The 15,579-nt window shown below is 32.3% G+C and overlaps 1 protein-coding gene across 6 annotated transcripts in view; it reads right to left on the bottom strand.

Moving 5' to 3' along the window:
- Nucleotides 1-386: 386 nt before the first annotated feature.
- Nucleotides 387-15,579, bottom strand: part of LOC134269188 (uncharacterized) — a 76,073-nt gene continuing 60,880 nt past the window's right edge. For 3 of the 6 annotated variants that reach the window (XM_062751411.1, XM_062751412.1, XM_062751405.1), the window contains exons 2-8: nucleotides 7,287-7,550; nucleotides 6,710-6,829; nucleotides 3,552-3,800; nucleotides 2,744-2,836; nucleotides 2,356-2,534; nucleotides 1,985-2,120; nucleotides 387-1,774 (exon numbers count right to left, since the gene is read on the bottom strand). In XM_062751411.1, the coding sequence (XP_062607395.1) occupies nucleotides 1,689-1,774; nucleotides 1,985-2,120; nucleotides 2,356-2,534; nucleotides 2,744-2,836; nucleotides 3,552-3,800; nucleotides 6,710-6,829; nucleotides 7,287-7,550 (1,127 nt within the window). In that variant the 3' untranslated portion in view covers nucleotides 387-1,688. The remainder of the gene's footprint in view (nucleotides 1,775-1,984; nucleotides 2,121-2,355; nucleotides 2,535-2,743; nucleotides 2,837-3,551; nucleotides 3,801-6,709; nucleotides 6,830-7,286; nucleotides 7,551-15,579) is intronic. The other 3 variants (XM_062751410.1, XM_062751409.1, XM_062751407.1) reach the window with 3 other exon arrangements.

Here is a 15,579-nt window from a genome sequence, read left to right as displayed (position 1 = left end):
CACTATATTCATAATCTTGTGATTGTAATTCCTTAAACATATAACTATTACTAATGTTGTATTGTATCCAGTATATTTTTTGTATTTGATATATATAGAAGGCCCTGGGGAAGAATAGTGCATGCACTAACCAGGTTACCTTCTTTAAATAAAGTATTTATTATTATTATTATTATTATTATTATTAATAATAAAAAAGTAAAATAGGAGGTGCAAAATGGCAATATGTAATAAAGATTCTGTGAAAGTTTCATTAAATTGCACTCAGTAGTATAAGGGCAGTTGCAGAAAAGAGATATAGCGCAACAGACGGACGGACGGACGTACAGACGGAAATCCCGATCACTATAAACCCTTCCACTTTTCAAGCGGGGGGTATGATAAACCTTAATGCTGAACTGTGTTTTGCTAAAAATAACGAAGAACTATATTTAGATAAAGAATACTTCTTGAAACATTGAAGAATTTGACAAAGACAACAACAAATATTTTTTTATAAATACGGTTTCCCTTAAATAACCATTATTTTACATCTTTTAAAGGTCAAATTTATTAACAATAGGTTTATTGATACAGTCTTAATACTTATATATACATGTAATCGACACATTTTAATATTTAGTGAATATGTAAATGTATATCATAAGATGTCCTGCATTCATTTACATAACATACATTTTTAAAAAATTCATTTATCTCAATGTACCATTTAAAAAAACTTCAAAAAAATGAAATATAATTTCAACTTTATTTACGCCAAAATTTTCAGTGACATTCAGTTTCCTTTTCTTAATAACATTTTCTGAGCAAAGATTATGTCTTTGGTATTCATTTGTAAATGAAAAATAAATTTTATACATTTGATTAGCACTTCATAACTTATATAAATCCTCTCTACACTTGGTTTAAGGTGACATATTCTCAAATCTCATGAACTTTTATCATCAATGAGAATATTACACATATTGAACAGCTGCAATATTGAAAAATTATATTTACATTAATTAGGATAAAAATTTAAGAATTGGCTACACTAGAAGCATTATTATAATGATTCGTTTACTTACATGTAACATAAATACGGTCAATGAATGCGATGTTAACACTGGAATGTAATATATACTAAAGTCACAATGAACTGAACAGACAGACTGGTTCACAATCACCCTTAAAAGCAATGAACTTTGAGATATAAAACAAGAGAAGATAAAAATTCATGTGAATATGACAGCAAAATGCTAATGCACAATTGATATTCTAAACAAGCATACAAGTGACATGTGTATCTTTAAATTTCCATACTTTTATAGATCTTCGAAGACAGAAGATAAGCATGGGTTAACCCATATTATGTACAATTTGCTACTTTAACTTCCACTAAGACAAGGGAGCATAGAATGGGACTTCTAACAAGTTGTAGATCTCTAAAACAATTCTGGCAAATCCTTCCTTGCTTTATCTCTCATAAATCCAATGAGGTATGTACATGATGAAGAACATACAGTCTCTAAAATTTGTTCCTTTGTTTGCAGATTTCAGAAAATTAAAGTCTGACTCAGTATTTGTTATAAAAAATAATACAAAGATTTGAAAACAAAAATGTAAGAATCTATCTCTACAAGTAGGCACGAGTTGCTGTATTCTTGCGTAAGTTAATTTTTAAAAAGGCCTATGGCAGTGTACGTGCGTTACAATATAAGAGAAAGGGTCAAAGATAAAAGTGACACGAAAAGTGCTGATGTTGTTGTCATTGGCATGGCAGAGTTACTGTATTCTACAAAATAAGAAAATTCAGAATTATTACAAAAAAAATTGTATTAATGACCCATAAAAAATAATTTATTTACAGTTTGTGTATATTTCTTTTTACCCGTGGCATGCTAGTTGTACAACCTATGAACCATGACTTTTTTTGCTGTTGTGCGCCTCGTATTAAATTCACATAGTTTACATCAATAGACACAATTACAAAATAATGACTCACCTTGTGTAATTGAGAGTTGATATTCATTTGTTTTTGCATTGGGATCATTGTAGATAACCCGGAATGGAGTTTTGAAATCTTCCGCCGTAACCTGTTTGATCTCCATAGTTGTTACTAACTTATCATCACCCTCTTGCTGCAAAAATGAAATATTTTTAAATAAAAATAAAGCTTTTGAATGGGCTTTTTTTTTTTCATTTTTAACACTCATTTAGTGAGTTAAACATGTTAAAGTTATCTTTCTTATGCCTGCACTGTGATGGTTTTACTCTCACAATATTTAATACACTCTTTGAGTCAGTTAGAGCTATCCTTCACAGTTACCCTTCATTACATATAAGCCTGCCCTGTGACGTTTTTTTTACACTCACCATACATTCTATATTTAGTCGACCGTGGTCGCCGGGTGGATACGACTTTCCATCGTTGCCGCGCTTCCACAGAACTTTGTTACACATGATGCCCTCCACCCCGAAAACCTCACACTTAACCTTATGTCGCTTGTTGTTCACAGTGGCGGAATCATTGGTGCATTTGAATTTGGGATCAACTGGAATAAGATAATCATTATCATTATCTTTTATACTTAATACATAAAACATGACATAAATTTTCTAAAAATTCCTTTTTCATGGAGGAAGAGATGTACTATTATTGAGAAATACATGCATATACGGGTATTATATAAAGCTATGGGGACTGCACAGAGAAAGACTGATCAGACACAAAATTATAGTACAGTTACAACAACATACTTACTTGTACGAACAACGACCCTGTATGTCCTTTCCTGCTTAGAACCTGGTAAACCATCGACACTGGCTCTGCACATTATTAGGGTGTCAGTGTTTCCTGTCAAAATTCAAGTAAAATTTATGTCAATTCCATCAAGGTTCACACCACTTAGAATACTAGAAAGTTCTTCTAAAAATATTTTTAGTATAGTTTATTGAATAAGTATACCTTTGTCACCTACTAATTTTTATTCTCACATTTTCAAACATGAAAAGCACTGAGATGTTCTTCTTTTGAAGAGATACAAAGCTTACTGTTTATTCTAACAACAATGAACAAATTGCCAGAATTTAACACTTACAATAGCATGATTAAGTCTCAGACTAGAAAATTTCGATTAAGACTTATAAAACCTTTGGCTTTTATCATGTTCATTCAAGTCAGAATAGACCAGGAATAATAATTTCTGTAAAAGAATATGCATTAATAAATGATGTCCAATTCTTGCCTGTGTACCGTAGATTTCTTATTTTCCATGAGTACTTGTTATCACTAAATCGTGAAAACATTCGTTTTGCAAGGGGATGTTAGATCAAGATATTTTACATACGTAGATTTCAGTACCATAAAAATAAAAGCAGGTAATTTGACTATGCAAGTGGTATTATTTGTGAAATTATTTATTATTTATTTGATTTCTCATGTAGGAATTCATAAAAACATATATTGCAATGCTAAATTTTTACTCTAGAAACCTCATCAAACTGAAGTTTTGATATGATTGTGCAGCCCTAATGATTAAGACATATTGACATTTTTTTTTTAAACAAACCTTCAAATTCCATTTTATCTGCCACATACTGTGTTCCTGCCTCGTTGGGCATGTCCACCACTCTACCCTTCATCATCTCGCCCCCCATCATGATCATAACATTAGCTTTTGGAGTACTACCCATCACCATACACGACGGGCCATACATTCCTGGATCGACCTCAATACGGTGCGGAGCTGGATTGTTTTGGAGTGTGAGGGTTTCTGAGTGGGACTGGTCAAACTTGAAAGTCATTGAAGTGATTGGTTCTGTAAGAAAAGTCAGACATATTTCATTTCAAGTGGAGAAATGCAGTAACAATTAAATGGTATTTGAAACCTCCTACTGCAGTAAAACTCATATTCTATAATTGCAATAAAGATATCATGCCTCCTTTAACTTCATAAAAAAGGGTTAATCTAGGCAAGTCCTTTATTTAACATATTTAAATTAAAACATTCCAGCAAATTTTTTTTCTCGTATTAATAAAACGAGAAAGCATTTAAATCCCAATTTTAGAAAATGCTATGCAGTTCTTAGCAAAGAGTAAAAATATGTTTTATGTTACTGTCTTAACCTCTCTCTTCAATGTGAATGGTTGCACACTTTTCGGGATTATCCTTACCCCTAATTTTCATGGCTACATACATTTCTGAATTATCCTTATCCCTAATTTTAATGGCTACAGACTTTTCTACACTATCCTGACCTCTGATTTTAATGGCTACACACTTTTCTGGATTATCATACCTCTAATTGTGATGGCAACATACTTTTCTGGATTATCCTTACCTCTTATTTTAATGGCTACAGACTTTTTCTGGATTATCCTTACCTCTAATTATAATGGCTACAGACTTTTTCTGGATTATTCTTACCCCTTACTTTAATGGCTACAGTCTTTTCTGGATTATCCTTACTTCTAATTATAATGGCTACAGACTTCTTCTGGATTATCCTTACCTCTAATTATAATGGCTACAGACTTTTTCTGGATTATCCTTACCTCTAATTATAATGGCTACAGACTTTTTCTGGATTAATTATTCTTACCCCTTACTTTAATGGCTACAGACTTTTCTGGATTATCCTTACCTCTAATTATAATGGCTACAGACTTTTCTGGATTATCCTTACTTCTATTTATAATGGCTACAGACTTTTTCTGGATTATCCTTACCTCTAATTAAAATGGCTACAGACTTTTTCTGGATTATCCTTACCTCTGATTTTAATGGCTGCAGACTTTTTCTGGATGATCCTAACCTCTGATTTTAATGGCTACAGACTATTTTTGGATTATCCTTACCTCTGATTTTAATACCTACAGACTTTTCTGGATTATCCTTACCTCTGATTTTAATGAATACAGACAATTCTGGATGATCCTTACCTCTGATTTTAATGACTACAGACATTTCTGGATTATCCTTACCTCTGATTTTAATGGCTACAGACTTTTCTGGATTATCCTTTCCTCTAATTATAATGGCTACAGACTTTTTCTGGATTATCCTTACCTCTAATTATAATGGCTACAGACTTTTTCTGGATTATCCTTACCTCTAATTATAATGGCTACAGACTTTTTCTGGATTATCCTTACCTCTAATTATAATGGCTACAGACTTTTTCTGGATTATCCTTACCTCTAATTATAATGGCTACAGACTTTTTCTGGATTATTCTTACCCCTTACTTTAATGGCTACAGTTTTTTCTGGATTATCCTTACCTCTAATTATAATGGCCACAGACTTCTTCTGGATTATCCTTACCTCTAATTATAATGACTACAGACTTTTTCTGGATTATCCTTACCTCTAATTTTAATGGCTACAGACTTTTTCTGGATTAATTATTCTTACCTCTTACTTTAATGGCTACAGACTTTTCTGGATTATCCTTACCTCTAATTATAATGGCTACAGACTTTTCTGGATTATCCTTACGTCTAATTAAAATGGCTACAGACTTTTTCTGGATTATCCTTACCTCTGATTTTAATGGCTGCAGACTTTTTCTGGATGATCCTTACCTCTGATTTTAATGGCTACAGACTATTTCTGGATTATCCTTACCTCTGATTTTAATACCTACAGACTTTTCTGGATTATCCTTACCTTTGATTTTAATGACTACAGACAATTCTGGATGATCCTTACCTCTGATTTTAATGACTACAGACATTTCTGGATTATCCTTACCTCTGATTTTAATGGCTACTGACATTTTCTGGATTATCCTTACCCCTAACTGTAATGGCTACAGACTTTTCTGGATTATCCTTACCTCTAATTATAATGGCTACAGACTTTTCTGGATTATCCTTACTTCTAATTATAATGGCTACATACTTTTTCTGGATTATCCTTACGTCTAATTAAAATGGCTACAGACTTTTTCTGGATTATCCTTACCTCTGATTTTAATGGCTGCAGGCTTTTTCTGGATGATCCTTACCTCTGATTTTAATGGCTACAGACTATTTCTGGATTATCCTTACCTCTGATTTTAATGACTACAGACTTTTCTGGATTATCCTTACCTCTGATTTTAATGACTACAGACTTTTCTGGATGATCCTTCCCTCTGATTTTAATGACTACAGACTTTTCTGGATATTCCTTACCTCTGATTTCATGACTACAGACAATTCTGGATGATCCTTACCTCTGATTTTAATGACTACAGACATTTCTGGATTATCCTTACCTCTGATTTTAATGGCTACAGACTTTTTCTGGATTATCCTTACCCCTAACTGTAATGGCTACAGACTTTTCTGGATTATCGTTACCTCTGATTTTAATGACTACAGACTTTTCTGGATTATCCTTACCTCTAATTACAATGGCTACATACATTTCTGGATTATCCTTACCTCTAATTGTAATGGCTACAGACTTTTTCTGGATTATCCTTACCTCTAATTATAATGGCTACATACATTTCTGGATTATCGTTACATCTGATTTTAATGACTACAGACTTTTCTGGATTATCCTTACCTCTAATTATAATGGCTACATACTTTTCTGGATTATCCTTACCTCTAATTGTAATGCCTGCAGACTTTTCTGGATTATCCTTACCTCTAATTATAATGGCTACATATATTTCTGGATTATCCTTACCTCTGATTGTAATGGTTACATACATTTCTGGATGATCCTTACCTCTGATTGTAATGGCTACAGACTTATTAGCTACGAGGTCATCCCTGACCCATTTCCCTCCTTCTTTCACTTGTTTTAACACCTCACAGGTCAAGTTTCCAGCATCTGCCTTCTGTACGTCTAAAATAAATAAAAATAACAAAGGACGTCAGGTACTGGAATAAATCAAACACCAAACATTGTATATTAGTAAGCTTGTTGTGACTTGCTCAATTACAACAAATTTTTTAAAATGTATTTTTTTAAATTGGGTTTCAATTTTCTCTGTTTCAAAATTGAGATTAAAATTCACAAATCATGGTGTATTTTTCATGTTTTTATGTGGTTTTGATATTAAAATCCAAGAAAATTTAGATTTTCATGTTGTATAAAAATGAGAAAGGAAAGAAGTCTCTAACATGTTCTCTAACTATTGATTTATTAGCATTTAAACTTAACACAAGAAACCGATTTTTCCAAGTTTTGCCACATTTTCATTTAAATTTTCGAGTAAAAGGGACCCTTTACCAAGAAGGCCCCATTTAATTTTTTTCCTCCACATTTATTATCCCCGAACTTATGCATTTTAGAAACTCACCCAGTAAGGTAAACTCCAAGCTGATGTTGTTTGCCTGAGGGGAGAGCACACTGCAGGCATACTTGTTTTCTATAGAGGCCTCCTCGAATTCACAGAGACTGGTCAGCTGGCGGCCATTGTGGTACCACCTGACCTTGAGTTTACTGATAATGTCAATGACAGACAGTCCGGGTATGCTACACAGGGCCTTAAGGTTCTCTCCCTTGTTTAGCATGGCTGATGTAGGGGTTAGTGACACGCTATACTCCTGAGTCTGAGCCACTCCTTAAAAAATAACATAATTATTACAACTTTGAAGTTAAGTAATGACATCTGGGTAATGAAGAAATTGCTATATAGATGCAGGCTTCTGATATTTATATAACATAACTACCTGTAGCAGTATGTCTTAAGTAACTTTAACTTTTCTGTATTTACTAATAAATGCATTTACAATTTTACAAAATAGTAAATGTATTTTATTTCTTCAAAAATCTACTGGTTCATTTATAGGCGGGGTAAAAAAATATCACTTGCGTGGCGGGACAGAAACGGGGCATAGAGCACGTGGATGTGCAGATTCAAGACAATGTAAATATTAGGAAAAACTGTCATATTTTGGGGGTTCATGAAGATAAGCAATCAATTGGCTTGCTTGATAATTTGATTCATAAACGGAGATGGACAGAGTTCCAACTAATTTTTACAAAAAAAAATTTAATGTTTACAATTTCTAATAAAGGCAATCCTAATAATCAGCAAATATTTGAACATTATATTGATGATTGATTGTATGTACGTTGCTTAACATTTTAAACTCATATTGAGACGCCACCACTTGCCGGTGGAGAGCTACAAATATTGTCGTATACTCGGCACTTTGGGCCATTGAGCAGTGAGGAATCTTTTTCGAGCCACCACCTACTGCGATACGGGACCTCGGTTTATACGGCCTCATTTGAAGGACCGGTCTCAACGTCCCACAGTGGGATTCGAACCAGCGAGGTGATGATCAACTCCTTACTTCGCTACTCTAGAGCAGACGCTCTGACCGTGCACGGCGCCACGCGGACAACTATCATCATATTGTGATTTACAAGGGAGATGCAGAACTTGAAATTCTTCATACTGTATGCAAAACAAGGCTCGTGCCTTGTTTTGCTTCAACGTAGATAATATCATATTAATAGCAAAAGGAGATTCAGCAAATCACTAGAAACTGTCAAATTGTATTTAAAATTAACTTCTTTATTGAAAAATTCTGCTTTGAGCAAACATTTACTATTTTATTTAACCTTTGTAAACAAAAACATGGCACGGGTCCTGTTTATATAACAACAGTTTGGAGCTTATAAGTGTTTTTATCTAGACAAGTGAAATTCAAATATTTTATTATCATGAGTAATATTTTAGTTAGATAATTATAAACAAAAAATGAATTCGAAGATAAATATACATTAATTACTTGACACATGTTCTAGATGTTTCATTTATCAAACATGTTGTATAAGAAAATTTATGTACAACATCATATCAAAATTTAGCACACAGTTCCTTTAAGTATTTGAACTAGGAATGTCAACGAATAGTCAACTATTCGACTATCAGTCGAATGAACCGACGATCGTATGATGAAACCACATTCGATTATTTAATAAATGTAAGAAATGGAGGTAATGAAGAAATTCTCATTTCAAATTTGATAAAGCGTCATTCCTCAAACCATTAAATAGTACTCGCCCTCAGGAACACAGCTACAGTACATAAAAAAAATTCCGCATTGGAAAGTACAGTTATTACATACAATGATAATTTTTTTCTCAATTACTGACCTCTTTTGTTATTGTAGTATATTATGCAGCGCTATACTGGACTTTGAAAATCATTAATTGGATTTGTACGATATAAATTAATTGATTACCTCTAAGAATGTTCAAATGCTATAAAAACATCTGTTAGAACATGTAGAACATAGCCGTGAAGTTTTGAACTTTAATAATCATTAATACAATTATCTTAAATAGTAAGGACATTTTGATAGCCGGGCTAATAATCATTAATTGAACAAGCAGTATTTGATAATAACACCTATATGTGAATAGTGTGTATTTACCCTTACCCTTTTCCAATTTATTTTAAAATTAAGCTTTAAAAGCGCCGTGCTGACAATTCTCTAAGCGTAAAGTACTAGAATGAAAGAGTGTACATGTGATTTACGAGAATCCATACAATTTGAAAAATTGCTGGTGTAAATCTATTTCATTTCAATGTCTTATCCCTACTTTAATACTCTACATAAATTTACAAGAAGGGTTCTTTATTTATACTCGTAATTACACTATCGATATTTTTTTTTAAAAATGTTCTGAACAGTCGACTGTTGTTCGAATAATGCAATCGAATGTTCGACTAAGGAAAATAAATATTTTGATATCCCTAATTTGAACTCTTCAACTCCAGGGAAAATGACAATAAAATTCAAACCACGTTGCGTATGATATGATACGATCCTTCAGATAAAGTAACTGCTATAATAACATATATTTCATGATACACCAAAGGATTTCAAAGGGCAAAATTCAATTTGCTTGCAATTCTTTCATATTCAAACACCATTTGGAATTTGTTAAATCTGCTAAATTAATGATTAATAATAATTTAATGATTCTAATTTAATAAACTTGATGTAAATATAAGGGCATTTATATTCTATGAATCAACTTTTTTTGTATTCCACCTCTCAAAGTCAAAGTAAATAAAAGATTTTCAATCCGAATTTCAGATTTCAAATAGTTCTTCTAGTTCAAAAGTTACATCCATTTGACCTTTATTGTAACAAAGAAGATGGGCACATTTGGCGAGTGATCTGCAGGAATCATTTGTACGAAACATTTATTGTTTAAATGTCCATGATTTGGTTGGCTGAACATAGCTGGTCAGATTTCACAAACACGTCCATAGGTTTCTTTTTCATTTAGCTTGTGAAATTGTAACAGTTATGTCCGTTTTTCCTAGGGGGTATTATAACATAGTAATGTTACACAAAAAATAAACACCTAAAATATTTAATGCATAGATGTATGATACGTGTACATGTACATTATGAAATATAGAATAGAAGATTAGAATTGATTTCGCTCGAGAACCAAACTGAACCAAAATTTATCTAATTCAAAGTTTTAATATATCAGTACATACATGTAACACGAAACTGACAAAATAAATGGTTGTTTGTATGAAGAAAAAAAAATAACGCCCCATTCCAGGCTCGAACCAAAAGCTTTTCCCTTCGAGTACACTGAACAGGTAGCCCTACTAACTGAGCTATCACCGCTTCACATACTTAGTCGATTTTAAAAGGACAAAAGAGCACCACATTCACACATAAAAAATTTTGGGAAAAGTTCATTTTTCGTGGTCTCTGGGTCTTCTCTCCATTTTTAAAAAGGTGTATTCGTTTCTTTGAATTAAAATAGACACAAACTAGAGGTACTGTGAGCGATGAGCTCACTAAATGATACCCCCCGCCTCCCACATGGTTATAACTGGTGAAAAAGTCCATGTTTTCCTGTGGCCGGGAAACGCAAAATATGTGTCGGATCAAAAAGTAGAATAGGAGGTGCACAATGGCAATATGTAATAAAGATTCTGTGAAAGTTTCATCAAAATTCATTCAGCGGTATGAGAGGAGTTGCGGATAAAGATTACCCCAAAGCGTAACAGACGGACGGATTTTAGACGGAAAAGGATTTTTTTGATTACTATATACCCTCCCGCTTTTCAAGCGGGGGGTATAATAACGTTTCAAAATCATGGAGAGAAGACCCAGAAATAGAAAAAGTATAGAAAAACGTCTTTAAAATGTACCATTTGTACCAAATGTCTTATCTGGCCAATTTTCAAGTTATTTTTTAGCAAATCAAAGCTCAATTTCAAGGAAATATTTTCCTTTCCTGTTGCACAAGAAATTAAAAAAATGTTAAAATTTCATATGACATGTCGATAAATTTTCACTTTTCAATTACGCCCAGATTCCTGCCGAATGCCAATCAAAAGCGCCCTCGTTCTTTATTAGCCCAATTCTGCATTATAATTCGAGAATCAAGAGACCAGAAATCTGAGAAAACATCCGAAGAAGCAAAAAATGAATAAATAAATAAATAAATTCTCTGAAAGTGTTTCTTTTTCCCTCAAAAGTTCAATTGTTAAAAATAAATAAATAAATTCTCTGAAAGTGTTTCTTTTTCTCTCAAAAGTTCAATTGTTAAAAAAACAAAAACAAAAATTTATTAAACTAAGGTATGCTACTAGGAATAATTTATTTTACTTATTTTACAACTAAAAACTTGACTGCAACCAAGTTCATTGAAAATGCTTAAAACATTTTACTCTTTAAACGTTTGACTTTTTCTTACAAACATAAAGTAATTGAGAAAATGATGTACTCACCAATTGCAGATTTCGTTGATAGAAAGATATATAATTGTAAAATAACTACTGTATTGACTGCAAGCAACATTTTAAAGAAGCAGGAATTATAAAATTATATCTTCATGTGAATCATTAGTTGTTTCTATACCTTATCATGAAGCTTTTTATGTACAGTCAGTGAGGAAGGAAAGGACCCTTTCTAAAAATAATCTTCACGTGATATGACCAATGATATTATCTTAAAGTCTATTTTTGCTATGTAGTTGAACAAGATGGTACAGGTTTACAAATTACATCATATTTTTAATATCATTCGAGAATCTATAAGGAGTTTTATACATGTATCATACGTATTTCAAAGAGGAAAATGTACAAAACGAAACTTTAAAAACGACCGGTTTGTTAACTTTTACGAAACAAATTTTGGCCACATTGATAACTGAAGTTATTTAGTCCAATCTGTTTTACGGTTTTACCAATTCCAACATGTCTAAAATTATATACTTATTATAGCTTCAAAACTATGTGGTTTATAAAGTTAAGACTTAAAAAGTTTATAAATGTATCATTGATTAACAGATAGAAAGTATCCATTGATAACAAACATATAGAGAGAATCACTTGAAACAAAAGTAAAACTTAAAAAAATATTCTTTTACGCAAATGGATGTATCCCCCCCACCCCCACCCCTATCCACCCCCCCCCCAAAAAAAAAAACACCAAATTTATTTCATACTTTTAGTGAACGCCATCGCTGAATAAAGGATATAAAATGATGTAAAATATCCTTGAAGGGCAAGTTGACTTCGATAGCCTCTGAAAAAATGTCTTCCCTGTAAATTTTGTTCACATGTTAAAGTTTGAAACTATTTCCTATGGATTCAGATACAAGAGGAGCCAATTCAGTCGATTCTTTTCGTAAGACTATAAGCGATAATAATCCAAAAGTACCCTCTTATGTTTTATTTGGTATACGGATTACTAATATTAAGAGGGTACTTTTGGATTATTATCGCTTATAGTCTTACGAAAAGAATCGACTGAATTGGCTCCTCTTGTATCTGAATCCAATAAAATCCATTTCTTAACAGCATCAGGAACAAATGATTTGTTGAATATTTCTAGCTTGTCTCTTGGGATACTAAGTAGTTAATTGATCTTTATTTCGTGTATTGTATCTTAATGTGTGTTCTCGTTTCTTTGGGACTATGTCTCTTGTATATTCCGTACATCATTATTATGAATTTTGAACACTGTATTCATTTTTGCTTGGTAACAACGGTTTTTCAAGGGTACCCTTCCTGTTTCAAAATAGAGTGATTCTCTTGAAGCTAGTATCGGAAGACCAGTAACTATCCTAGCGACCATTAATAGTACTTTTTCAAGTTTTTTCTACATCAGGTAAAGAGCAACTATCCCAGACATGTTACATGTTACATGTAACTTTATAAAGTGAAAACACTAGTACAGGTATAATTCTTTCATTTTTTTTTTTGCATTATATATATTCCGTGTAGAGCGCAACAAGGATTTTTTTTAATTCTAAATTCATAGCGGAAGAATATATTTTTGTTGAAAATTAAGAAAAAAAGTCCGTAGAAAAGAAGACCATTTACTTCCAAACATTCCAAAAATACAATCATGTATAACAGACCAAATTCCATATCATACAATTAGTTTTGTTTCCTCAGAAATAAATGATTGGCTTTTTTCTCACACTAGAGAAAAAAGTATCTTTGGGTTTTTTTGCATTAAATCTTCCTATACTTCCTGATTTATAAATGTAACTTATCTTAAGGGGACAACTGTGTCCTTCATTTCCCCCGGCTAAGTTGTTATTGGTTATCTTGATGGTGACGGAGGAATAACTAGAACTACTAGAATTACTGATTCAGATGTTCTTCCTAAAACTATCTGCAGATCAGTAGCGTTATGATTTTATATATTTGTCTTTGAGAAAAATCTGTTGAAAGGGTGATTTTTTTCATTCACATAAACTGCTCTCTAAAGCTGAAAACTTACTCACAAACTAGATAAAAATCTTAAGAATCTAAAGAAATATTCCCAATTATCTATTAATATATGGAATCTTTACAATAAAAGTAACAAAAGGATTGAATTATTAATTTAATGAACATATTAAACTTCAATTAAAATACATTTTCACAACACTAACCATTCAATAGCTTTCTTTCATTTGTTTGCAATATGAGAATACACAGTACTTAATAATAATAGAAAATCAACATACTCTTGGATAAAAAAAGATACCATTACTTATGGAACAGGCAACAGAAGTATATTAACAAGAACATAAAAATGAAACAATCCTTTCACTACCTTCACTGAAAATCTCAACTCAATATCTTAAGTCATTTAGGAGGAGATCTCAAGACGAGCAGACCCTTCTAAAAATCAGAAAATCGTCAATATCTCATGACCTGAAGTGATGTTATCGATTCATTTTGACACAACTTTCGAGTCAAATTTCCTTTGACCTTGATTACTGGTCGTTATCTTAATATTTCACCTCTGCAAATAAAATACAGATGAATAGGGTTTAAATAGCAGAAGTATAATAAAAATTACCACTTACCAAAGTTTCCACACGTCTTTTCATCACTATTATCCCCACAATCATTTTCATTGTCACATTTATAACAGGAAGGGATGCAGCGGCCATTGTCACATGTAAACTCGGTACTCTTACAGGTTCGTCCTGAAATTTTATTTTTAACTAATTTAATAAAATCATAAAATAAAAAATCTATTCTTTCAGTTGCTAAAAAAAAAGAAATAGTATAAAACTTTTCAAGAACTCTTGAGCAGGTGTAATGATATTAAACTTGTTATATATATTCTGGTACATTTAACCCATCAGGCAACCCTCCCTTATAAAACTTTATCAAATCAATGTTTTTACAGTTCTCAATGCATTTCCTATGTACAATGTTAATAAAAAGGACCTACATAATTTTTTACCATAATTTTTTTTTCAAAATCCATTTATTTCAGAATTTTTATGTATTATATACATTATTGTATCCTCATTTCTGGAAATGATTTCTAGATATCATGACTGAAAATACAAATTTAGAAACATGACCACAGATGTACCAACACTGTTCTTTATTTTAGAGCTACTTCCCTTAACATCTAATTCGTATTCAGAAATTTATCATAATTATGGTAAAAACTGGTGAACTGTTTCCGTTATGTTATTTACTTTATGGGAAACAAATTGTCATAAAACATCGGCATGGATTTGTTTTCAATATTTATTTGTAGTTACTAAATGGTGCCTCCTTAGCACGACCGTATACAGTTATAGGAGCTGTTCCCAGCTAGCTATTGTCACATCGTTGTCCAGTATAAGTATGGTAAAGCCTGATGACCATTGTTTACCGCCTGAATGTCCCTGAACGCAATGTACAACAAAGCCATCACTGCTTTTCTTACTTCCTGTAGAGATGATTCTACCCGTTGAATAGCTGCTGAAGGAAGCACATGCGCTTTTGTTTACCTTTTTAAAATACGCTTCATAGACCCTTTCACGATAACTGCGGTACTGCTCTTTTGCAGGGCAAAATGATATATTTTTGTGAAATATGATGTAAAGGCAATTGTTAAAAAAAACGTCATTTAATTATCTATCAACAAAAATTCCGCCAAACGTTATTAATATGCCCTGCAGAAGAGCAGTATCGCAGTTACCATGGAGAGGCTAATTGGTTTTCATTTCGAAGAGAATTCTACACGGGAGATCACTCTCAAGCACAGTTTTATAAGAGAAAAAACCCATGATATTAACCCTTTTTCTCAGGATAACTGTGACTTTCCAATATCCTTAAAATGAAGACGACAAAAGTATTAAACATCAAA

Source organism: Saccostrea cucullata, unplaced genomic scaffold, assembly GCF_032062105.1.
Source record: "Saccostrea cucullata isolate Sc308-1 unplaced genomic scaffold, CSIRO_AGI_Scuc_v1 ctg962, whole genome shotgun sequence".
NCBI lineage: Eukaryota > Metazoa > Mollusca > Bivalvia > Ostreida > Ostreidae > Saccostrea > Saccostrea cuccullata.
This window is presented reverse-complemented; position numbering and strand designations above follow the sequence as displayed.